Source organism: Scyliorhinus torazame, chromosome 15 (genome assembly GCF_047496885.1).
Source record: "Scyliorhinus torazame isolate Kashiwa2021f chromosome 15, sScyTor2.1, whole genome shotgun sequence".
Taxonomy (NCBI): domain Eukaryota; kingdom Metazoa; phylum Chordata; class Chondrichthyes; order Carcharhiniformes; family Scyliorhinidae; genus Scyliorhinus; species Scyliorhinus torazame.
In genome coordinates, this window is record NC_092721.1 from 202,733,066 (window position 1) to 202,757,463 (window position 24,398).

General features: G+C 55.0%; 1 protein-coding gene across 14 annotated transcripts in view; it reads right to left on the minus strand.

The window, feature by feature from the left end:
* Nucleotides 1–225: 225 nt before the first annotated feature.
* The window catches only part of pde2a (phosphodiesterase 2A), a 698,440-nt gene continuing 674,267 nt past the window's right edge, over nt 226–24,398 (minus strand). For all 14 annotated transcript variants that reach the window (XM_072477464.1, XM_072477463.1, XM_072477456.1 and 11 more), the window contains 3 exons: nt 21,828–21,866; nt 17,897–18,003; nt 226–591 (listed from right to left, as the gene is read on the minus strand). In XM_072477464.1, the coding sequence (XP_072333565.1) occupies nt 363–591; nt 17,897–18,003; nt 21,828–21,866 (375 nt within the window). In that variant the 3' untranslated portion in view covers nt 226–362. The remainder of the gene's footprint in view (nt 592–17,896; nt 18,004–21,827; nt 21,867–24,398) is intronic.

The following is a 24,398-nucleotide window of genomic DNA, read 5'->3' on the forward strand; positions in this document are numbered from 1 at the left end:
CCTTTCAGATGCTCCTTCAGGCCAAGACCCCATGAAACAAGATGGCACGTTGAGTAAGCTGTCAGTCACTTGTTCAATCGGCAGTTGGGTATAAAATTCGGTCTGATAACACTGGTGTTGCTGCACAGAGGGATGTGACTGTTACTACCTTGAGCATTCTATATAAACGCAAGTTTGTTGAGTGCAAGCCTCAAGGAAAGATAAGATTGAGAAAGAGACAATGGGAACAACCACTCAATTAATATTCAGGCTTATAAAAAATAAATAAATTTAAACAATGCCAATGTCTGCAGTTGGCTGTCGCTTCCTTGAATTTGTTTTTTTGTATTGTTTTCTGTTCTCTAAAACCGGAATAAAAATAATCATTGAGTAGAAGTGGCTTCTGGGTCCTGTGGTAGGATTTTCGGAGTCTCTGGGGGAGTGTCTGCTTGGGTTAGTGTATCTGGAACCTCGTCATCGAGAAAGTCCAGGGAGTTGTCACTGGGAAGCCCCATTGTGGTGAACTTTGGGGCGACCTTAGCCCAGTGGTCCCGGTTTGCCTTGACTTGTTGGTACAGAGGGTCTGCCTCAGGCATGAGGTTCTTCAGGAGCCTGCCCAAAAACAAATCACAGAGTTAATTCAGGCTCAGAGGACAGCATCCCCTCCCTCCAGACAACAGCTTCTGTCGTCCAGGCCCAGGCCTCAAAATACCAGGCTGTCTGAGGGTCGGTACTGAGGGAGTGCTGCACTGTCAGACGGTCAGTATTGAGGAAGCACTGCGCTGTCTGAGGGTCAGTACTGAGGGAGTGCTGCGCTGTCTGAGGGTCAGTACTGAGGGAGTGCTGCACTGTCAGAGGGTCAGTACTGAGGGAGTGCTGCACTGTCAGAGGGTCAGCACTGAGGGAGTGCTGCACTGTCAGAGGGTCAGTACTGAGGGAGTGCTGCACTGTCAGAGGGTCAGTACTGAGGGAGTGCTGCACTGTCGGAGGGTCAGTACTGAGGGAGTACGGCACTGTCAGAGGGTCAGTACTGGGGGAGTGCTGCACCATCTGAGGGTCAGTACTGAGGGAGAGCTGCACTGTCAGAGGGTCAATACTGAGGGAGTGCTGCACTGTCAGAGGGCCCGTACTGGGGGAGTGCTGCACTGTCAGAGGGTCAGTACTGAGGGAGTGTGGCACTGTCAGAGGGTCAGTACTGAGGGAGTGCGGCACTGTCAGAGGGTCAGTACTGAGGGAGTGCTGCACTGTCAGAGGGTCAGTACTGAGGGAGTGCTGCACTGTCAGAGGGTCAGTACTGAGGGAGTGCTGCACTGTCAGAGGGTCAGTCCTGAGGGAGTGCGGCACTGTCTGAGGGTCAGTACTGAGGGAGTGCCGCACTGTCTGAGGGTCAGTACCGAGGGAGTGCCGCACTGTCAGAGGGTCAGTACTGAGGGAGTGCCGCACTGTCAGAGGGTCAGTACTGAGGGAGTGCTGCACTGTCAGAGGGTCAGTACTGAGGGAGTGCTGCACTGTCGGAGGGTCAGTGCTGAGGGAGTGCTGCGATGTCTGAGGGTCAGTACTGAGAGAGTGCTGCACTGTCCGAGGGTCGGTACTGAGGAAGTGCTGCACTGTCAGAGAGTCAGTACTGTGGGAGTGCGGCACTGTCTGAGGGTCAGTACTGAGGGAGTGCCGCACTGTCTGAGGGTCAGTACCGAGGGAGTGCCGCACTGTCAGAGGGTCAATACTGAGGGAGTGCTGCACTGTCAGAGGGTCAGTACTGAGGGAGTACTGCACTGTCAGAGGGTCAGTACTGGGGGAGTGCTGCACCATCTGAGGGTCAGTACTGAGGGAGAGCTGCACTGTCAGAGGGTCAATACTGAGGGAGTGCTGCACTGTCAGAGGGCCCGTACTGGGGGAGTGCTGCACTGTCAGAGGGTCAGTACTGAGGGAGTGTGGCACTGTCAGAGGGTCAGTACTGAGGGAGTGCGGCACTGTCAGAAGGTCAGTACTGAGGGAGTGCTGCATTGTCAGAGGGTCAGTACTGAGGGAGTGCTGCACTGTCAGAGGGTCAGTACTGAGGGAGTGCTGCACTGTCAGAGGGTCAATACTGAGGGAGTGCTGCACTGTCAGAGGGTCAGTACTGAGGGAGTGCTGCACTGTCAGAGGGTCAATACTGAGGGAGTGCTGCACTGTCATAGGGTCAGTACTGAGGGAGTGCTGCACTGTCAGAGGGTCAGTATTGAGGAAGCACAGCACTGTCAGAGGGTCAGTACTGAGGGAGTGCCGCACTGTCAGAGGGTCAGTACTGAGGGAGTGCCGCACAGTCAGAGGGTCAGTACTGAGGGAGTGCTGCGCTGTCTGAGGGTCAGGACTGAGGGAGTGCTGCGCTGTCTGTGGGTCAGTACTGAGGGAGTGCTGCACTGTCAGAGGGTCAGTACTGAGGGAGTGCTGCACTGTCAGAGGGTCAGGACTGAGGGAGTGCCGCACTGTCAGAGGGTCAGTACTGAGGGAGTGACGCACTGTCAGAGGGTCAATACTGAGGGAGTGCTGCACTGTCAGAGAGTCAATACTGAGGGAGTGCTGCACAGTCAGAGGGCCCGTACTGGGGGAGTGCTGCACTGTCAGAGGGTCAATACTGAGGGAGTGTGGCACTGTCAGACGGTCAGTACTGAGGGAGCGTGGCACTGTCAGAGGGTCAGTACTGAGGGAGTGCGGCACTGTCAGAGGGTCAGTACTGAGGGAGTGCTGCACTGTCAGAGGGTCAGTACTGAGGGAGTGCTGCACTGTCAGAGGCTCAGTACTGAGGGAGTGCTGCACTGTCAGAGGCTCAGTACTGAGGGAGTGCTGCACTGTCAGAGGGTTAATACTGAGGGAGTGCTGCACTGTCAGAGGGTCGGTACTGAGGGAGTGCTGCACTGTCAGAGGGTCAATACTGAGGGAGTGCTGCACTGTCAGAGGGTCAGTACTGAGGGAGTGCTGCACTGTCAGAGGGTCAGTATTGAGGAAGCACAGCACTGTCTGAGGGTCGGTACTGAGGGAGTGCCGCACTGTCAGAGGGTCAGTACTGAGGGAGTGCTGCGCTGTCTGAGGGTTTGTACTGAGGGAGTGCTGCGCTGTCTGAGGGTCAGTACTGAGGGAGTGCTGCACTGTCAGAGGGTCAGTACTGAGGGAGTGCTGCACTGTCTGAGGGTCAGTACGGAGGGAGTGCTGCACTGTCAGAGGGTCAGCACTGAGGGAGTGCTGCACTGTCAGAGGGTCAGTACTGAGGGAATGCTGCACTGTCAGAGGGTCAGTACTGAGGGAGTGCTGCACTGTCAGAGGGTCAGTACTGAGGGAGTGCCGCACTGTCAGAGGGTAAGTACTGAGGGAGTGCTGCACTGTCAGAGAGTCAATACTGAGGGAGTTCTGCACTGTCAGAGGGTCTGTACTGAGGGAGTGCGGCACTGTCTGAGGGTCAGTACTGAGGGAGTGCCGCACTGTCTGAGTGTCAGTACCGAGGGAGTGCCGCACTGTCAGAGGGTCAGTACTGAGGGAGTGCCGCACTGTCAGAGGGTCAGTACTGAGGGAGTGCCGCACTGTCAGAGGGTCAGTACTGAGGGAGTGCCGCACTGTCAGAGGGTCAGTACTGAGGGAGTGCCGCACTGTCAGAGGGTCAGCACTGAGGGAGTGCTGCACTGTCAGAGGGTCAGTACTGAGGGAATGCTGCGCTGTCTGAGGGTCCGTACAGAGAGAGTGCTGCACTGTCTGAGGGTCAGTACGGAGGGAGTGCTGCATTGTCAGAGGGTCAGTACTGAGGGAGTGCCGCACTGTCAGAGGGTCAGTACTGAGGGAGTGCCGCACTGTAAGAGGGTCAGCACTGAGGGAGTGCCGCACTGTCAGAGGGTCAGTACTGAGGGAGTGCTGCACTGTCAGAGGGTCAAAGATCAAAGAACAAAGAAAAGTACAGCACAGGAACAGGCCCTTCGGCCCTCCAAGCCCGTGCCGACCATGCTGCCCGACTAAACTACAATCTTCTACACTTCCTGGGTCCGTAACCCTCTATTCCCATCCTATTCATGTATTTGTCAAGATGCCCCTTAAATGTCACTATCGTCAGTACTGAGGGAGTACTGCACTGTCAGAGAATCAGGACTGAGGGAGTGCCGCACTGTCTGCGGGTCAGTACTGAGGGAGTGCTGGCCTGTCAGAGGGTCAGTACTGAGGGAGTGCTGCACTGTCAGAGGGTCAGTACTGAGGGAGTGCCGCACTGTCAGAGGGTCAGGACTGAGGGAGTGCTGCACTGTCAGAGGGTCAGTACTGAGGGAGTGCTGCACTGTCAGAGGGTCCGTACTGAGGGAGTGCCGCACTGTCAGAGGGTCAGTACTGAGGGAGTGCCGCACTGTCAGAGGGTCAGTACTGAGGGAGTGCCGCACTGTTAGAGGGTCATTACTGAGGGAGTGCTGCACTGTCAGAGGGTCAGTACTGAGGGAGTTTCGCACTGTCAGAGGGCCAGTCCTGAGGGAGGGCCGCACTGTCAGAGGATCAGTACTAAGGGAGTGCCGCACTGTCAGAGGGTCAGTACTGAGGGAGTGCTGCACTGTCAGAGGGTCAGTACTGAGGGAGTGCAGCACTGTCAGAGGGTCAATACTGAGAGAGAGCTGCACTGTCAGATGGTCAGTACTGAGGGAGTGCTGCACTTTACGAGGGTCAATACTGAGAGAGAGCTGCACTGTCTGAGGGTCAGTACTGAGGGAGTGCTGCACTGTCTGAGGGTCAGCACTGAGAGAGCGCTGCACTGTCTGCGGGTCAGTACTGAGGGAGTGCTGGCCTGTCAGAGGGTCAGTACTGAGGGAGTGCTGCACAGTCAGAGGGTCAGTACTGAGGGAGAGCTGCACTATCAGAGGGTCAGTACTGAGGGAGTGCTGCACTGTCGGAAGATCAGTACTGAGGGAGTGCTGCACAGTCCGAGGGTCAGCACTGAGGGAGTGCTGCACTGTCAGAGGGTCAGTACTGAGGGAGTGCCGCACTGTCAGAGGGTCAGTACTGAGGGAGTGCCACACTGTCAGAGGGTCAGCACTGAGGGAGTGCTGCACTGTCAGAGGGTCAGTACTGAGGGAGTGCTGCACTGTCGGAGGGTCAGTACTGAGGGAGTACGGCACTGTCAGAGGGTCAGTACTGGGGGAGTGCTGCACCATCTGAGGGTCAGTACTGAGGGAGAGCTGCACTGTCAGAAGGTCAATACTGAGGGAGTGCTGCACTGTCAGAGGGCCCGTACTGGGGGAGTGCTGCACTGTCAGAGGGTCAGTACTGAGGGAGTGTGGCACTGTCAGAGGGCCAGTACTGAGGGAGTGCGGCTCTGTCAGAGGGTCAGTACTGAGGGAGTGCTGCACTGTCAGAGGGTCAGTACTGAGGGAGTGCTGCACTGTCAGAGGGTCAGTACTGAGGGAGTGCTGCACTGTCAGAGGGTCAGTCCTGAGGGAGTGCTGCACTGTCAGAGGGCCAGTACTGAGGAAGTGCTGCACTGTCAGAGGGTCAGTACTGAGGGAGTGCGGCACTGTCTGAGGGTCAGTACTGAGGGAGTGCCGCACTGTCTGAGGGTCAGTACCGAGGGAGTGCCGCACTGTCAGAGGGTCAGTACTGAGGGAGTGCCGCACTGTCAGAGGGTCAGTACTGAGGGAGTGCTGCACTGTCAGAGGGTCAGTACTGAGGGAGTGCTGCACTGTCGGAGGGTCAGTGCTGAGGGAGTGCTGCGCTGTCTGAGGGTCAGTACTGAGAGAGTGCTGCACTGTCCGAGGGTCAGTACTGAGGAAGTGCTGCACTGTCAGAGAGTCAGTACTGTGGGAGTGCGGCACTGTCTGAGGGTCAGTACTGAGGGAGTGCCGCACTGTCTGAGGGTCAGTACCGAGGGAGTGCCGCACTGTCAGAGGGTCAATACTGAGGGAGTGCTGCACTGTCAGAGGGCCCGTACTGCGGGAGTGCTGCACTGTCAGAGGGTCAGTACTGAGGGAGTGTGGCACTGTCAGCGGGTCAGTACTGAGGGAGTGCGGCACTGTCAGAGGGTCAGTACTGAGGGAGTGCTGCATTGTCAGAGGGTCAGTACTGAGGGAGTGCTGCACTGTCAGAGGGTCAGTACTGAGGGAGTGCTGCACTGTCAGAGGGTCAATACTGAGGGAGTGCTGCACTGTCAGAGGGTCAGTACTGAGGGAGTGCTGCACTGTCAGAGGGTCAATACTGAGGGAGTGCTGCACTGTCATAGGGTCAGTACTGAGGGAGTGCTTCACTGTCAGAGGGTCAGTATTGAGGAAGCACAGCACTGTCAGAGGGTCAGTACTGAGGGAGTGCTGCACTGTCAGAGGGTCAGTACTGAGGGAGTGCAGCACTGTCAGAGGGTCAATACTGAGAGAGAGCTGCACTGTCAGATGGTCAGTACTGAGGGAGTGCTGCACTTTACGAGGGTCAATACTGAGAGAGAGCTGCACTGTCTGAGGGTCAGTACTGAGGGAGTGCTGCACTGTCTGAGGGTCAGCACTGAGAGAGCGCTGCACTGTCTGCGGGTCAGTACTGAGGGAGTGCTGGCCTGTCAGAGGGTCAGTACTGAGGGAGAGCTGCACTATCAGAGGGTCAGTACTGAGGGAGTGCTGCACTGTCAGAAGATCAGTACTGAGGGAGTGCTGCACAGTCAGAGGGTCAGCACTGAGGGAGTGCTGCACTGTCAGAGGGTCAGTACTGAGGGAGTGCCGCACTGTCAGAGGGTCAGTACTGAGGGAGTGCCACACTGTCAGAGGGTCAGCACTGAGGGAGTGCTGCACTGTCAGAGGGTCAGTACTGAGGGAGTGCTGCACTTTCGGAGGGTCAGTACTGAGGGAGTACGGCACTGTCAGAGGGTCAGTACTGGGGGAGTGCTGCACCATCTGAGGGTCAGTACTGAGGGAGAGCTGCACTGTCAGAAGGTCAATACTGAGGGAGTGCTGCACTGTCAGAGGGCCCGTACTGGGGGAGTGCTGCACTGTCTGAGGGTCAGCACTGAGAGAGCGCTGCACTGTCTGCGGGTCAGTACTGAGGGAGTGCTGGCCTGTCCGAGGGTCAGTACTGAGGGAGTGCTGCACAGTCAGAGGGTCAGTACTGAGGGAGAGCTGCACTATCAGAGGGTCAGTACTGAGGAAGTGCTGCACTGTCAGAGAGTCAGTACTGTGGGAGTGCGGCACTGTCTGAGGGTCAGTACTGAGGGAGTGCCGCACTGTCTGAGGGTCAGTACCGAGGGAGTGCCGCACTGTCAGAGGGTCAATACTGAGGGAGTGCTGCACTGTCAGAGGGCCCGTACTGCGGGAGTGCTGCACTGTCAGAGGGTCAGTACTGAGGGAGTGTGGCACTGTCAGCGGGTCAGTACTGAGGGAGTGCGGCACTGTCAGAGGGTCAGTACTGAGGGAGTGCTGCATTGTCAGAGGGTCAGTACTGAGGGAGTGCTGCACTGTCAGAGGGTCAGTACTGAGGGAGTGCTGCACTGTCAGAGGGTCAATACTGAGGGAGTGCTGCACTGTCAGAGGGTCAGTACTGAGGGAGTGCTGCACTGTCAGAGGGTCAATACTGAGGGAGTGCTGCACTGTCATAGGGTCAGTACTGAGGGAGTGCTTCACTGTCAGAGGGTCAGTATTGAGGAAGCACAGCACTGTCAGAGGGTCAGTACTGAGGGAGTGCTGCACTGTCAGAGGGTCAGTACTGAGGGAGTGCAGCACTGTCAGAGGGTCAATACTGAGAGAGAGCTGCACTGTCAGATGGTCAGTACTGAGGGAGTGCTGCACTTTACGAGGGTCAATACTGAGAGAGAGCTGCACTGTCTGAGGGTCAGTACTGAGGGAGTGCTGCACTGTCTGAGGGTCAGCACTGAGAGAGCGCTGCACTGTCTGCGGGTCAGTACTGAGGGAGTGCTGGCCTGTCAGAGGGTCAGTACTGAGGGAGTGCTGCACAGTCAGAGGGTCAGTACTGAGGGAGAGCTGCACTATCAGAGGGTCAGTACTGAGGGAGTGCTGCACTGTCAGAAGATCAGTACTGAGGGAGTGCTGCACAGTCAGAGGGTCAGCACTGAGGGAGTGCTGCACTGTCAGAGGGTCAGTACTGAGGGAGTGCCGCACTGTCAGAGGGTCAGTACTGAGGGAGTGCCACACTGTCAGAGGGTCAGCACTGAGGGAGTGCTGCACTGTCAGAGGGTCAGTACTGAGGGAGTGCTGCACTTTCGGAGGGTCAGTACTGAGGGAGTACGGCACTGTCAGAGGGTCAGTACTGGGGGAGTGCTGCACCATCTGAGGGTCAGTACTGAGGGAGAGCTGCACTGTCAGAAGGTCAATACTGAGGGAGTGCTGCACTGTCAGAGGGCCCGTACTGGGGGAGTGCTGCACTGTCTGAGGGTCAGCACTGAGAGAGCGCTGCACTGTCTGCGGGTCAGTACTGAGGGAGTGCTGGCCTGTCCGAGGGTCAGTACTGAGGGAGTGCTGCACAGTCAGAGGGTCAGTACTGAGGGAGAGCTGCACTATCAGAGGGTCAGTACTGAGGGAGTGCCGCACTGTCAGAGGGTCAGTACTGAGGGAGTGCTGCACTGTCAGAGGGTCAGTACTGAGGGAGTGCTGCACTGTCAGAGGGTTAATACTGAGGGAGTGCTGCACTGTCAGAGGGTCGGTACTGAGGGAGTGCTGCACTGTCAGAGGGTCAGTACTGAGGGAGTGCTGCATTGTCAGAGGGTCAGTACTGAGGGAGTGCTGCACTGTCAGAGGGTCAGTACTGAGGGAGTGCTGCACTGTCATAGGGTCAGTACTGAGGGAGTGCTGCACTGTCAGAGGGTCAGTATTGAGGAAGCACAGCACTGTCAGAGGGTCAGTACTGAGGGAGTGTCGCACTGTCAGAGGGTCAGTACTGAGGGAGTGCCGCACAGTCAGAGGGTCAGTACTGAGGGAGTGCTGCGCTGTCTGAGGGTCAGTACTGAGGGAGTGCTGCGCTGTCTGTGGGTCAGTACTGAGGGAGTGCTGCACTGTCAGAGGGTCAGTACTGAGGGAGTGCTGCACTGTCAGAGGGTCAGTACTGAGGGTGTGCCGCACTGTCAGAGGGTCAGTACTGAGGGAGTGACGCACTGTCAGAGGGTCAATACTGAGGGAGTGCCGCACTGTCAGAGGGTCAGTACTGAGGGAGTGCTGCACTGTCAGAGGGTCAGTACTGAGGGAGTGCTGCACTGTCAGAGGGTTAATACTGAGGGAGTGCTGCACTGTCAGAGGGTCGGTACTGAGGGAGTGCTGCACTGTCAGAGGGTCAATACTGAGGGAGTGCTGCACTGTCAGACGGTCAGTACTGAGGGAGTGCTGCACTGTCAGAGGGTCAGTATTGAGGAAGCACAGCACTGTCTGAGGGTCGGTACTGAGGGAGTGCCGCACTGTCAGAGGGTCAGTACTGAGGGAGTGCTGCGCTGTCTGAGGGTTTGTACTGAGGGAGTGCTGCGCTGTCTGAGGGTCAGTACTGAGGGAGTGCTGCACTGTCAGAGGGTCAGTACTGAGGGAGTGCTGCACTGTCTGAGGGTCAGTACGGAGGGAGTGCTGCACTGTCAGAGGGTCAGCACTGAGGGAGTGCTGCACTGTCAGAGGGTCAGTACTGAGGGAATGCTGCACTGTCAGAGGGTCAGTACTGAGGGAGTGCTGCACTGTCAGAGGGTCAGTACTGAGGGAGTGCCGCACTGTCAGAGGGTAAGTACTGAGGGAGTGATGCACTGTCAGAGGGTCAATACTGAGGGAGTGCTGCACTGTCAGAGAGTCAATACTGAGGGAGTTCTGCACTGTCAGAGGGTCAGTACTGAGGAAGTGCTGCACTGTCAGAGGGTCAGTACTGAGGGAGTGCCGCACTGTCTGAGGGTCAGTACTGAGGGAGTGCCGCACTGTCTGAGTGTCAGTACCGAGGGAGTGCCGCACTGTCAGAGGGTCAGTACTGAGGGAGTGCCGCACTGTCAGAGGGTCAGTACTGAGGGAGTGCTGCGCTGTCAGAGGGTCAGTACTGAGGGAGTGCTGCGCTGTCTGAGGGTCAGTACTGAGGAAGTGCTGCACTGTCAGAGGGTCAGTACTGAGGGAGTGCTGCACTGTCAGAGGGTCAAAGATCAAAGAACAAAGAAAATTACAGCACAGGAACAGGCCCTTCGGCCCTCCAAGCCCGTGCCGACCATGCTGCCCGACTAAACTACAATCTTCTACACTTCCTGGGTCCGTAACCCTCTATTCCCATCCTATTCATGTATTTGTCAAGATGCCCCTTAAATGTCACTATCGTCAGTACTGAGGGAGTACTGCACTGTCAGAGAATCAGGACTGAGGGAGTGCCGCACTGTCTGCGGGTCAGTACTGAGGGAGTGCTGGCCTGTCAGAGGGTCAGTACTGAGGGAGTGCTGCACTGTCAGAGGGTCAGTACTGAGGGAGTGCTGCACTGTCAGAGGGTCCGTACTGAGGGAGTGCCGCACTGTCAGAGGGTCAGTACTGAGGGAGTGCCGCACTGTCAGAGGGTCAGTACTGAGGGAGTGCTGCACTGTTAGAGGGTCATTACTGAGGGAGTGCTGCACTGTCAGAGGGTCAGCACTGAGGGAGTTTCGCACTGTCAGAGGGCCAGTCCTGAGGGAGGGCCGCACTGTCAGAGTATCAGTACTGAGGGAGTGCCGCACTGTCAGAGGGTCAGTACTGAGGGAGTGCTGCACTGTCAGACGGTCAGTACTGAGGGAGTGCAGCACTGTCAGAGGGTCAATACTGAGAGAGAGCTGCACTGCCAGATGGTCAGTACTGAGGGAGTGCTGGCCTGTCCGAGGGTCAGTACTGAGGGAGTGCTGCACAGTCAGAGGGTCAGTACTGAGGGAGAGCTGCACTATCAGAGGGTCAGTACTGAGGGAGTGCCGCACTGTCAGAGGGTCAGTACTGAGGGAGTGCTGCACTGTCAGAGGGTCAGTACTGAGGGAGTGCTGCACTGTCAGAGGGTTAATACTGAGGGAGTGCTGCACTGTCAGAGGGTCGGTACTGAGGGAGTGCTGCACTGTCAGAGGGTCAGTACTGAGGGAGTGCTGCATTGTCAGAGGGTCAGTACTGAGGGAGTGCTGCACTGTCAGAGGGTCAGTACTGAGGGAGTGCTGCACTGTCATAGGGTCAGTACTGAGGGAGTGCTGCACTGTCAGAGGGTCAGTATTGAGGAAGCACAGCACTGTCAGAGGGTCAGTACTGAGGGAGTGCCGCACTGTCAGAGGGTCAGTACTGAGGGAGTGCCGCACAGTCAGAGGGTCAGTCCTGAGGGAGTGCTGCGCTGTCTGAGGGTCAGTACTGAGGGAGTGCTGCGCTGTCTGTGGGTCAGTACTGAGGGAGTGCTGCACTGTCAGAGGGTCAGTATTGAGGGAGTGCTGCACTGTCAGAGGGTCAGTACTGAGGGAGTGCCGCACTGTCAGAGGGTCAGTACTGAGGGAGTGACGCACTGTCAGAGGGTCAATACTGAGGGAGTGCCGCACTGTCAGAGGGTCAGTACTGAGGGAGTGCTGCACTGTCAGAGGGTCAGTACTGAGGGAGTGCTGCACTGTCAGAGGGTTAATACTGAGGGAGTGCTGCACTGTCAGAGGTTCGGTACTGAGGGAGTGCTGCACTGTCAGAGGGTCAGTATTGAGGGAGTGCCGCACTGTCAGAGGGTCAGTACTGAGGGAGTGACGCACTGTCAGAGGGTCAATACTGAGGGAGTGCCGCACTGTCAGAGGGTCAGTACTGAGGGAGTGCTGCACTGTCAGAGGGTCAGTACTGAGGGAGTGCTGCACTGTCAGAGGGTTAATACTGAGGGAGTGCTGCACTGTCAGAGGGTCGGTACTGAGGGAGTGCTGCACTGTCAGAGGGTCAATACTGAGGGAGTGCTGCACTGTCAGACGGTCAGTACTGAGGGAGTGCTGCACTGTCAGAGGGTCAGTATTGAGGAAGCACAGCACTGTCTGAGGGTCGGTACTGAGGGAGTGCCGCACTGTCAGAGGGTCAGTACTGAGGGAGTGCTGCGCTGTCTGAGGGTTTGTACTGAGGGAGTGCTGCGCTGTCTGAGGGTCAGTACTGAGGGAGTGCTGCACTGTCAGAGGGTCAGTACTGAGGGAGTGCTGCACTGTCTGAGGGTCAGTACGGAGGGAGTGCTGCACTGTCAGAGGGTCAGCACTGAGGGAGTGCTGCACTGTCAGAGGGTCAGTACTGAGGGAATGCTGCACTGTCAGAGGGTCAGTACTGAGGGAGTGCTGCACTGTCAGAGGGTCAGTACTGAGGGAGTGCCGCACTGTCAGAGGGTAAGTACTGAGGGAGTGATGCACTGTCAGAGGGTCAATACTGAGGGAGTGCTGCACTGTCAGAGAGTCAATACTGAGGGAGTTCTGCACTGTCAGAGGGTCAGTACTGAGGAAGTGCTGCACTGTCAGAGGGTCAGTACTGAGGGAGTGCCGCACTGTCTGAGGGTCAGTACTGAGGGAGTGCCGCACTGTCTGAGTGTCAGTACCGAGGGAGTGCCGCACTGTCAGAGGGTCAGTACTGAGGGAGTGCCGCACTGTCAGAGGGTCAGTACTGAGGGAGTGCTGCGCTGTCAGAGGGTCAGTACTGAGGGAGTGCTGCGCTGTCTGAGGGTCAGTACTGAGGAAGTGCTGCACTGTCAGAGGGTCAGTACTGAGGGAGTGCTGCACTGTCAGAGGGTCAAAGATCAAAGAACAAAGAAAAGTACAGCACAGGAACAGGCCCTTCGGCCCTCCAAGCCCGTGCCGACCATGCTGCCCGACTAAACTACAATCTTCTACACTTCCTGGGTCCGTAACCCTCTATTCCCATCCTATTCATGTATTTGTCAAGATGCCCCTTAAATGTCACTATCGTCAGTACTGAGGGAGTACTGCACTGTCAGAGAATCAGGACTGAGGGAGTGCCGCACTGTCTGCGGGTCAGTACTGAGGGAGTGCTGGCCTGTCAGAGGGTCAGTACTGAGGGAGTGCTGCACTGTCAGAGGGTCAGTACTGAGGGAGTGCTGCACTGTCAGAGGGTCCGTACTGAGGGAGTGCCGCACTGTCAGAGGGTCAGTACTGAGGGAGTGCCGCACTGTCAGAGGGTCAGTACTGAGGGAGTGCTGCACTGTTAGAGGGTCATTACTGAGGGAGTGCTGCACTGTCAGAGGGTCAGTACTGAGGGAGTTTCGCACTGTCAGAGGGCCAGTCCTGAGGGAGGGCCGCACTGTCAGAGTATCAGTACTGAGGGAGTGCCGCACTGTCAGAGGGTCAGTACTGAGGGAGTGCTGCACTGTCAGACGGTCAGTACTGAGGGAGTGCAGCACTGTCAGAGGGTCAATACTGAGAGAGAGCTGCACTGCCAGATGGTCAGTACTGAGGGAGTGCTGGCCTGTCCGAGGGTCAGTACTGAGGGAGTGCTGCACAGTCAGAGGGTCAGTACTGAGGGAGAGCTGCACTATCAGAGGGTCAGTACTGAGGGAGTGCCGCACTGTCAGAGGGTCAGTACTGAGGGAGTGCTGCACTGTCAGAGGGTCAGTACTGAGGGAGTGCTGCACTGTCAGAGGGTTAATACTGAGGGAGTGCTGCACTGTCAGAGGGTCGGTACTGAGGGAGTGCTGCACTGTCAGAGGGTCAGTACTGAGGGAGTGCTGCATTGTCAGAGGGTCAGTACTGAGGGAGTGCTGCACTGTCAGAGGGTCAGTACTGAGGGAGTGCTGCACTGTCATAGGGTCAGTACTGAGGGAGTGCTGCACTGTCAGAGGGTCAGTATTGAGGAAGCACAGCACTGTCAGAGGGTCAGTACTGAGGGAGTGCCGCACTGTCAGAGGGTCAGTACTGAGGGAGTGCCGCACAGTCAGAGGGTCAGTCCTGAGGGAGTGCTGCGCTGTCTGAGGGTCAGTACTGAGGGAGTGCTGCGCTGTCTGTGGGTCAGTACTGAGGGAGTGCTGCACTGTCAGAGGGTCAGTATTGAGGGAGTGCTGCACTGTCAGAGGGTCAGTACTGAGGGAGTGCCGCACTGTCAGAGGGTCAGTACTGAGGGAGTGACGCACTGTCAGAGGGTCAATACTGAGGGAGTGCCGCACTGTCAGAGGGTCAGTACTGAGGGAGTGCTGCACTGTCAGAGGGTCAGTACTGAGGGAGTGCTGCACTGTCAGAGGGTTAATACTGAGGGAGTGCTGCACTGTCAGAGGTTCGGTACTGAGGGAGTGCTGCACTGTCAGAGGGTCAGTATTGAGGAAGCACAGCACTGTCTGAGGGTCGGTACTGAGGGAGTGCCGCACTGTCAGAGGGTCAGTACTGAGGGAGTGCTGCGCTGTCTGAGGGTTTGTACTGAGGGAGTGCTGCGCTGTCTGAGGGTCAGTACTGAGGGAGTGCTGCACTGTCAGAGGGTCAGTACTGAGGGAGTGCTGCACTGTCTGAGGGTCAGTACGGAGGGAGTGCTGCACTGTCAGAGGGTCAGCACTGAGGGAGTGCTGCACTGTCAGAGGGTCAGTACTGAGGGAATGCTGCACTGTCAGAGGGTCAGTACTGAGGGAGTGCTGCACTGTCAGAGGGTCAGTACTGAGGGAGTGCCGCACTGTCAGAGGGTAAGTACTGAGGGAGTGATGCACTGTCAGAGGGTCAATACTGAGGGAGTGCTGCACTGTCAGAGAGTCAATACTGAGGGAGTTCTGCACTGTCAGAGGGTCAGTACTGAGGAAGTGCTGCACTGTCAGAGGGTCAGTACTGAGGGAGTGCGGCACTGTCTGAGGGTCAGTACTGAGGGAGTGCCGCACTGTCTGAGTGTCAGTACCGAGGGAGTGCCGCACTGTCAGAGGGTCAGTACTGAGGGAGTGCTGCGCTGTCAGAGGGTCAGTACTGAGGGAGTGCTGCGCTGTCTGAGGGTCAGTACTGAGGAAGTGCTGCACTGTCAGAGGGTCAGTACTGAGGGAGTGCTGCACTGTCAGAGGGTCAAAGATCAAAGAACAAAGAAAAGTACAGCACAGGAACAGGCCCTTCGGCCCTCCAAGCCCGTGCCGACCATGCTGCCCGACTAAACTACAATCTTCTACACTTCCTGGGTCCGTAACCCCCTATTCCCATCCGATTCATGTATTTGTCAAGATGCCCCTTAAATGTCACTATCGTCAGTACTGAGGGAGTACTGCACTGTCAGAGAATCAGGACTGAGGGAGTGCCGCACTGTCTGCGGGTCAGTACTGAGGGAGTGCTGGCCTGTCAGAGGGTCAGTACTGAGGGAGTGCTGCACTGTCAGAGGGTCAGTACTGAGGGAGTGCCGCACTGTCAGAGGGTCAGTACTGAGGGAGTGCTGCACTGTCAGAGGGTCAGTACTGAGGGAGTGCTGCACTGTCAGAGGGTCCGTACTGAGGGAGTGCCGCACTGTCAGAGGGTCAGTACTGAGGGAGTGCCGCACTGTCAGAAGGTCAGTACTGAGGGAGTGCTGCACTGTTAGAGGGTCATTACTGAGGGAGTGCTGCACTGTCAGAGGGTCAGTACTGAGGGAGTTTCGCACTGTCAGAGGGCCAGTCCTGAGGGAGGGCCGCACTGTCAGAGGATCAGTACTGAGGGAGTGCCGCACTGTCAGAGGGTCAGTACTGAGGGAGTGCTGCACTGTCAGACGGTCAGTACTGAGGGAGTGCAGCACTGTCAGAGGGTCAATACTGAGAGAGAGCTGCACTGCCAGATGGTCAGTACTGAGGGAGTGCTGCACTTTACGAGGGTCAATACTGAGAGAGAGCTGCACTGTCTGAGGGTCAGTACTGAGGGAGTGCTGCACTGTCTGAGGGTCAGCACTGAGAGAGCGCTGCACTGTCTGCGGGTCAGTACTGAGGGAGTGCTGGCCTGTCCGAGGGTCAGTACTGAGGGAGTGCTGCACAGTCAGAGGGTCAGTACTGAGGGAGAGCTGCACTATCAGAGGGTCCGTACTGAGGGAGTGCTGCACTGTCAGAAGATCAGTACTGAGGGAGTGCTGCACAGTCAGAGGGTCAGCACTGAGGGAGTGCTGCACTGTCAGAGGGTCAGTACTGAGGGAGTGCCGCACTGTCAGATGGTCAGTACTGAGGGAGTACCGCACTGTCAGAGGGTCAGCACTGAGGGAGTGCTGCACTGTCAGAGGGTCAGTACTGAGGGAATGCTGCACTGTCAGAGGGTCAGTACTGAGGGAGTGCTGCACTGTCAGAGGGTCAGTACTGAGGGAGTGCTGCACTGTCAGAGGGTCAGTACTGAGGGAGTGCTGCATTGTTAGAGGGTCAGTAGTGAGGGGGAACTTGAAGAATCTGTGCTCCCCGTTAAGGGGATGGGGAACCTATAAACAGGTTATACTTTTCGTGTATATAAAGCTGACCAGTTGGGTACGGATGGGAATCAGCCATTTTAGGTGGCGACAGGGCAAGGCAGACTCCGACTCTGACGTCTATAATAGTTATTGTAAATAATCTATGTTTCTTTGAACCACTCAGTGTGGGCTCCTTCGTGGCCGTATTAAACCATTAAATATTTGATTCACGCAAGCCGGGTGTGGAAGCTGCTTTGTTTGAATCTGCCAAGTCCAGGTTAGTTGTCGGGGGTGTTTCCGGCATGTTTTCACTTCCCGTTGCTTGGCCTGGAATTGGGAACGGCCGACCAGATGAGGGCGACTTGGTTGATTCTGACTCTCTGCCTATTCAGTTCCTACGACTGATCCATTCCTTTTGGCTGAGATTGTTGTTCCTGGGACCCATCAGCAGCTGCAGTCCTGGGGGTGCTCCAGAACACTCCCCCAGCGCCCTCACCCCCCCTCCCTCCCACACCCAGTGCACACCGCGATCCCCCTAATGGAGCAAACAGTCTGCCCGTCAACACTTTACACCCCCCCCATTCACCAAGCCTACTCCTCACTGCGAAACCGACCATGATGTTCCTGGATTGCCGTAAAAACCCCATCGCTCATGTCCTTTCCGGAAGGAAATCTGCCGTCCTTACCCGGTCTGGCCTAGACGTGACTCCAGACCCACAGCAATGGGGTTGACCCTGGTCCAGCCACTATAATGACCGAGCAAGTTACACAGATCAAATCAGGGTGACTGGGGAAGGGCATTAAATTCTCACCTTGGAAGTGGTACTTATATTACCCCCCCCCCCCACCACCACCAACCCCCCACCCCACCAACAACCCCCCAGCCAAAGGTGGAATAAGAATGAAAACGTCCTCCTGATTCATAGAATCATAGAATTTACAGTACAGAAGGAAGCCATTCGGCCCATCGAGTCTGCACTGACCCTTGGAAAGAGGACCCCACTTAAGCCCACACCTCCACCCTATCCCTGTAACCCAGTAACCCCACCTAACGCCTTTCTATTGCCAAACCCTCGAGCTAGCTTGTATTGTGGCTTGGCCACACTTGTACAAACGTCCCAGGATTCATTGATTCAATAGATAATTTGCCCCATGGTCTGCCCGTCTCACCCTGAGAGATTTGTTTCTGCTCCCTCCTGTGGAGGAGTGTTTCCACCCCACTCTCCCTCGTGAGTACCAGCCTTAATTCCCTGTACCTCGCCTGCTCAGTTATCCCAGCCCCTTCCCATTGTCTTCCCCCATCCCTCTCCCTGCTCTTCCCTTCCCTCTTCCCCCCCCCCCCCCCCCCCCATTGCCTGATCCCCTCTCCTCCTCTTTCTGATCTTCTCCCAGGTCCACCCACTCTTCGTTCCGCTCCTTGTCTCTCTCTCTCTCCTCCCAGGTTTTCAATCAGTAATGGGGAATCCAGGGTTATGGGAATAAGGCGGGAAACTGGAGTCGAGGATTATCAACGCAAATCGCACTGAATGGGAGAGCAGTCTCGATGGGCCGAATGGCTTACCCAATTCCCTTTTGAAATCTGCCTGGTAAATTCTGCCCCCCGTCACTTAACCCTTGGATCCACTTGTCCACTCTCCCTGTGATTTGCCAGGGCATCTCATGTCCTTCAGACTTACTCGTAGGTTGGCATGGCGATGTGCTCCATGAAGCTGATTTGGAGTTCTGGGACGAAGGCCTTTTCCCGATCCATCATCTCGAGCGGATTGTTACCCATTGCTTTCTCCTGTCAATGAGTCGGAAAAGAGAAAAGGTCAAAGGTCCCTCAGGGAGGCAGCCACTCTGGGACACTACCTGTGGTGGAACCACACATTTTGCAACTTGGCCAACCTATTGGACCCTAAGATGCTCTTCATCAATTCTGCCATGACCCTTCTGTCATGACTTGACTTGTAATATCCTCCCTCTCTGCCCCTGCCGAATCCTTCATCCGTGCCTTGCTTCCTTCAGGTTTGACCACTCCAATGGATTCCTGGCCTCTCTCCCATTTTGCACCCTCCAAGAACCGGAGCTGATCCAAAACTCTTCACGCCCTCACCTTAACTTGCACCAAGTCCCAAAAGGAAGATGGTGGCGCAGTGGCAATGTGATCGGAGTAGTAATCGAGAAGCTGACGCTCTGGAGATATGAGTTCAAATCCCACCACAGCAGCAGTTAATAACTCAGGAATCTAAAACTAGTCTCAGTAATGGTGACCAGGAAACTATCATTGATTGTTGTAAAAGTCCATCTGGTTCACTAATGTCCTTTAGGGAAGGAAATCTGCCGTCCTTACCCGGTCTGGCCTACATGTGACTCCAGACCCACAGCAGTGTGGTTGACTCTGAAATGGTCTTGCAAACCCCTCGGTTCAAGGGGAATTAAAGATGCTGGCCCAGCCTACAAAGCCCACATCCCATGAACGATTAAAAATAAAGTCACGTTTGTTCATCAACCTTTATGATGGCTGATCCACAATGGATCCCAGTCTGGCAAGGCCTTAATTTAAAATTCACATTGTCCTGTGTGGAAGGATCATATCCAACTCAAAATGTTAACTCTGTTTCCCTCGCCATAGACGCTGCCACACCTGGAACACTGTGAACAATTTTGGTCCCCTTTTCAAATGAAAGATGTACGAGCATTGGAGGCAGTCCAGGAAAGGTTCACTCGGCCGATGCCGGGTATGGAAGTTTTTTTTAATGAGGAGAGGTTGAGTAGGTTGGGTCTGTGCTCAGTGGAGTTGAGAGGTGACCTTATTGAGACACATAGGATTCACAGAGGGCTGGCGACGAATGTGGATAAGGTGCGATGATGGGAGGAAGGAGAAGGGGTAGAGTGGATTAGGGTGGAGGAGGAATCTTGTACTGGGTCGAGTTTGAGGGCTATGGTGATGGCAGCATTGCCAATGGCTCCGAGTAGGTATTCAGGGTGGTGTATCCCACGGTGAAGATATGGAATCAGTTGAGGCGGCATTTTAGGGTGGAAGGGATGTCGGTGCTAACGCCGCTGTGTGAGAATCATGGGTTTGAGCTGGGGGGGGGGAAGGGCAGTGTATACAGGAGGTGGAGGGAAGTGGGACTGGTCAAGGTGAGGGATCTGTATTTGGAGGAAGGGTTCGCCGGTCTGGAGGAGCTAAGGAAGAGGGTAGAGCTGCCGAGGGGGAGTGAGTTCAGGTATCTGCAGGTTAGGGACTTTGCACGAAAGGTCTGGAGGGGGTTCCCTAAGTTGCCGGGATACACACCCTGCTGAAGCGACTGCTGCCTCCGGATGTGGAAGGGGAGGGAAAAACTGGGGATATATACCAGTGACTGGGGGGGGCATTGCCACCGGGGGTAGCGGCTTGGTTGGGTGACCTCTACGACTTCCTGCGGTTGGAGAAGATAAAGTATGAGTTAAGGGGCTCTTCAGGGGGGTTTGAGAAAATGTGGGGGATGTTTGTGACCGTGTTTGAGGAGCTATTCGTCGCGGGTGGGGCGGGGGGGAATGGGGGTTGGGGGGGGGGGGGTGAAAAAGGGGGGCAAATTTGTACAGAATGTATAGTTGATTGCTGGGAAGTATGTTTCCCAGAGTGTTTATTTGCTGTAACCTGTTTTGATACAGGTTTGTAATAAAATACATTTAAAAAAAAGAGGATTCTCAGGGGGTTTGGCAGGGGAGATGCTGAGAGGTTGTTGCCCTTGTGGGAGAGTCTAGGACCAGAGGGCATAATATCCGAATAAGGGAGATTATTCGCCCATTTCAGACAGAGATGAGGAGGAATTTCTTCCCTCAAAGGGTAGTGAATCTGTGGAATTCTTTACTGCAGAGAGCTGTAGCGGCTGGGTCGTTAGGTATGTTCAAGGCCGAGAGAGACAGAGTTTTAATCAGTGAAGGAATCCAGGGTTATGGGGATAAGGCGGGAAAGTGGAGTTGAGGCTTATCGGATCAGTCATGATCTCATTAAATGGTGGAACTCACTCGCTCGGCCAAGTGGCCTATTCCTGCTCCCATGTTTTCTGGTCTTAGGGACCTGTTGCATTTTTCCAGTACTTTTGTTCTCATTTAGAATTTCCAGCATTCTTGTTTTCAAATGGCCTCATAACCCCTTCCTATCTCTGTAACCTCCTCTGTAACCTCCTCTGTAATCTCCTTTGTAACCTCCTCTGTAACCTCCTCTGGCCCCATAACCCTCCCTACCTCTGTAACCTCCTCTGGCCCCATAACCCTCTCTATCTCTGTAACCTCCTCCGGCCCCCACAACCGTCCCTATCTCTGTAACCTCCTCTGACCCCCACAACCGTCCCTATCTCTGTAACCTCCTCCGGCCCCATAACCCACCCTATCTCTGTAACATCCTCTGGCCCCATAACCCTCTCTATCTCTGTAACCTCCTCTGGCCCCATAACCCTCCCTATCCCCGTAACCTCCTCTGTAACCTCCTTTGTAACCTCCTCTGTAACCTCCTCTGGCCCCACAACCGTCCCTATCTCTATAACCTCCTCTGGCCCCATTACCCTCCCTATCTCTGTAACCTCCTCTGGCCCCATAACCCTCTCTACCTCTATAACCTCCTCTGGCCCCATTACCCTCCCTATCTCTGTAACCTCCTCCGGCCCCATAACCCACCCTATCTCTGTAACATCCTCTGGCCCCATAACCCTCCCTATCTCTGTAACCTCCTCTGGCCCCATAACCCTCTCTATCTCTATAACCTCCTCTGGCCCCATAACCCTCCCTATCTCTGTAACCTCCTCTGTAACCTCCTTTGTAACCTCCTCTGTAACCTCCTCTGACCCCACAACCGTCCCTATCTCTATAACCTCCTCTGACCCCACAACCGTCCCTATCTCTATAACCTCCTCTGGCCCCATAACCCTCCCCATCTCTGTAACCTCCTCCGGCCCCATAACCCTCCCCATCTCTGTAACCTCCTCCGGCCCCATAACCCTCCCCATCTCTGTAACCTCCTCTGGCCCCATAACCCTCCCTATCTCTGTAACCTCCTCTGTAACCTCCTTTGTAACCTCCTCTGTAACCTCCTCTGACCCCACAACCGTCCCTATCTCTATAACCTCCTCTGGCCCCATTACCCTCCCTATCTCTGTAACCTCCTCCGGCCCCATTACCCTCCCTATCTCTGTAACCTCCTCCGGCCCCACAGCCCTCCAAGATCTCTGCATTCTTCCAATCCTGGCTTCTTGAACATTCCCAATTCTAATCACTCCACTTGGGCTGACCGTGTCTCCAGTTATGTTGGATTCCGTCTGTAAATCTCTCCACCTCAACTTCTCTCTCTCTCTCTCCTTTTAAGACCTTTTGTAAAACCTCCCTAAATCTATCCGTCACCTTTCCTAACATCTCCTTTACGCAGCTTAGTGCCAAAACTTGATTGGCAAACGCCTCCTGCAAAGTATCTTGGGACATTTCAGTAGGTTAAAGGAGTGCTATATAAATGCAAGTTGTTGATCCTGACTACCGTGTAAAACTCTCCCGGGTCCATAGTCAGTCAAACGCTGGGAGTCTCGATATTTCTCAGCGCAATGAATGAAAGTGTTGGGAAATAACTAACATTGACAAGTGTTCACTCACCAGATCTCCTTGTGAAAAGAATTCTTTATATATCAGTTCCTGGGGAAGAAACAAAAGAGGGATTGTAATAGCAAGAGGCTTTCTGCGGTAGACAGAGTGAGTATCCATTTGCCTTACAATGGGTTAGGAAAGTCCAGAATGCATAGAAATACTTGGAAAGTGCAACATTGAAGTAGGCGTTTGAGCCAATCCCGTCGTTGTTCGTCCTTTTGTTATAATAATAATCTTTATTAGTGTCACAAGTAGGCTTAACACTGCAATGAAGTTACTGTGAAAATCCCCTCGTCGCCACATTCCGGCGCCTGTTCGGGTACACGGAGGGAGAATTCAGAATGTCCAAATTACCGAACAGCACCTCATTCGGAAACCGGAGCACCCGGAGGAAACCCACGCAGGCACGGGGAGAACGTGCAGACTCCGCACAGACAGTGATCCAAGCCGGGAATTGAACCCGGGACCCTGGCGTTGTGAAGCAACAGTGCTAACCACCGTGCCGCCCAAAGCTGTCCTTATATGAGGTAATAGCTCACATTGTTTTTTCATCCAGCCTGTTTTCACACCACTTCATCGGCCCACACAATCGCAACTTGAATGTTGACACAGCTCCTGCCTCAAAGACACGGTGGGGGGTCGGAGAATCCCGCCCACGGTGGCATTAGAGGGCGTGCAGCAAAGGTTCGCTCCACTGACTCCTGGGACTGTCCGACAAGGAGAAATTGAGTAGACCCGGCCCATATTCTCTGGAGTTTAGGAGGATGAGAGGTGATCAGGGTGGGCCCAAGAGGAGGCTTCCTTCTTGTTGGCTGGAGACTCCAGGACACGGGGTCACAGGGCTCAGGATCATATCATAGATCATAGAATTTACAGTGCAGAAGGAGGCCATTCGGCCCATCGAGTCTGCACCGGCTCTTGGAAAGAGCACCCTACCCAAGGTCAACACCTCCACCCTATCCCCATAACCCAGTAACCCCACCCAACACTAAGGACAATTTTGGACACTAAGGGCAATTTATCATGGCCAATCCACCTAACCTGCACATCTTTGGACTGTGGGAGGAAACCGGAGCACCCGGAGGAAACCCACGCACACACAGGGAGGATGTGCAGACTCCGCACAGACAGTGACCCAAGCCGGAATTGAACCTGGGACCCTGGAGCTGTGAAGCAATTGTGCTATCCACAATGCTACCGTGCTGCCCACTAGGGATAAGGGGTATGCCAGGTAGGACTGAGGAGAAGTTCCCTCACTCAGAAGATTGTGATTTTTTTTGATTCTCTCCCAGAAGGTTGTCGGTGTCCAGTCATTGAGTATATCCAAGACGGAGAGCTTTTGGATACTGAGGTGATTCAGGATATGGGGATAATGCTGGAAAATGGGTTGAGGATGAAAATCACCCATGATCTGATTGAATGTCAGAGCAGGCTCGAGGGGTCGCATGGCCAACCCCAGCTGCTATTTCGTAAGTTCTTATCCTTTTTCTGATTCAGCCCATATGAAGCCCCACTGAACAGGAAACAAGACAAGGGACAAAACAGTTTGATGATTTGGTCTTGATGCCATACAGTTCGACCCCCCTGCAGTCCTGCCATCTTAATTACTATTCTCCAAATTGTAACCTTGGACAATGGGTGCTGGCATAACTTTCGACCAGAATATCTCCACTCACTGGTCAACCTGCCCCTCCTCTACCAATCCACATTTTCCACAGGTTGGCATGGTGGGTTACTGGGTGACCATCAGAGCCAGGAACCTCTGTGTGAATTTCCAGCTCTCTGGATAAAGAAGCTGGGCCGTGCTCGGCACCATCGTACTGGACACCGGCTGTGTCAGCACACATCAAATACAGGTCCACCATGGCCAAGGTGGGCCTCAGTGTCCTTTTAATGCTCTGCCCCGTTCCTCTCCGCGCTCTCTGTGCTCCAGCTGTCACGCTGCCCCAATGAATCTCGGTGAGAGGTCGCGGAACAACACCTCACCTCCCCTCTGACACTTTACAACTGTCCAGCCTCAACATCGGGCCCAACAAATTTCCCAAAGAGCAGGTGCCGGGAATAATTTCCCATTCGCACCTCGTCCCGGCGGAAACCCACGCCAGACACGGGGAGAACGTGCAAACTCCACCCAGGGCCAGACTGCAGCTCGGGTCTCCGGCGCTGTGAGGCAGCAGTGCTAACCACTGTGCCACACCTTCAATGGCTCAGAGTTCAATTATTTCCTGATTAACCCTCCGTGAAGGATCAGGTGAAGATTTTTTTTAAAATAATAAATTTAGAGTACCCAGTTATTTTTTTTTCCAATTAAGGGGCAATTTTAGCGTGGCCAATCCACCTAGCCTGCACATCTTTGGGCTGTGGGGGTGAAACGCACGCAGACACGGGGAGAATGTGCAAACTCCACACGGACAGTGACCCAGGGCCGGGATTCGAACCCAGGTCCTCAGCGCCGCAGTCCCGGTGCTAACCACTGCGTCACATGTCGCCCTAGGTGAAGATTTTACGTAATAGCATCATCCACAGACGCACAAGTCCTAACTAACGGCAAGTCCCGTTTCCGAGCTCACTCGGAATTCC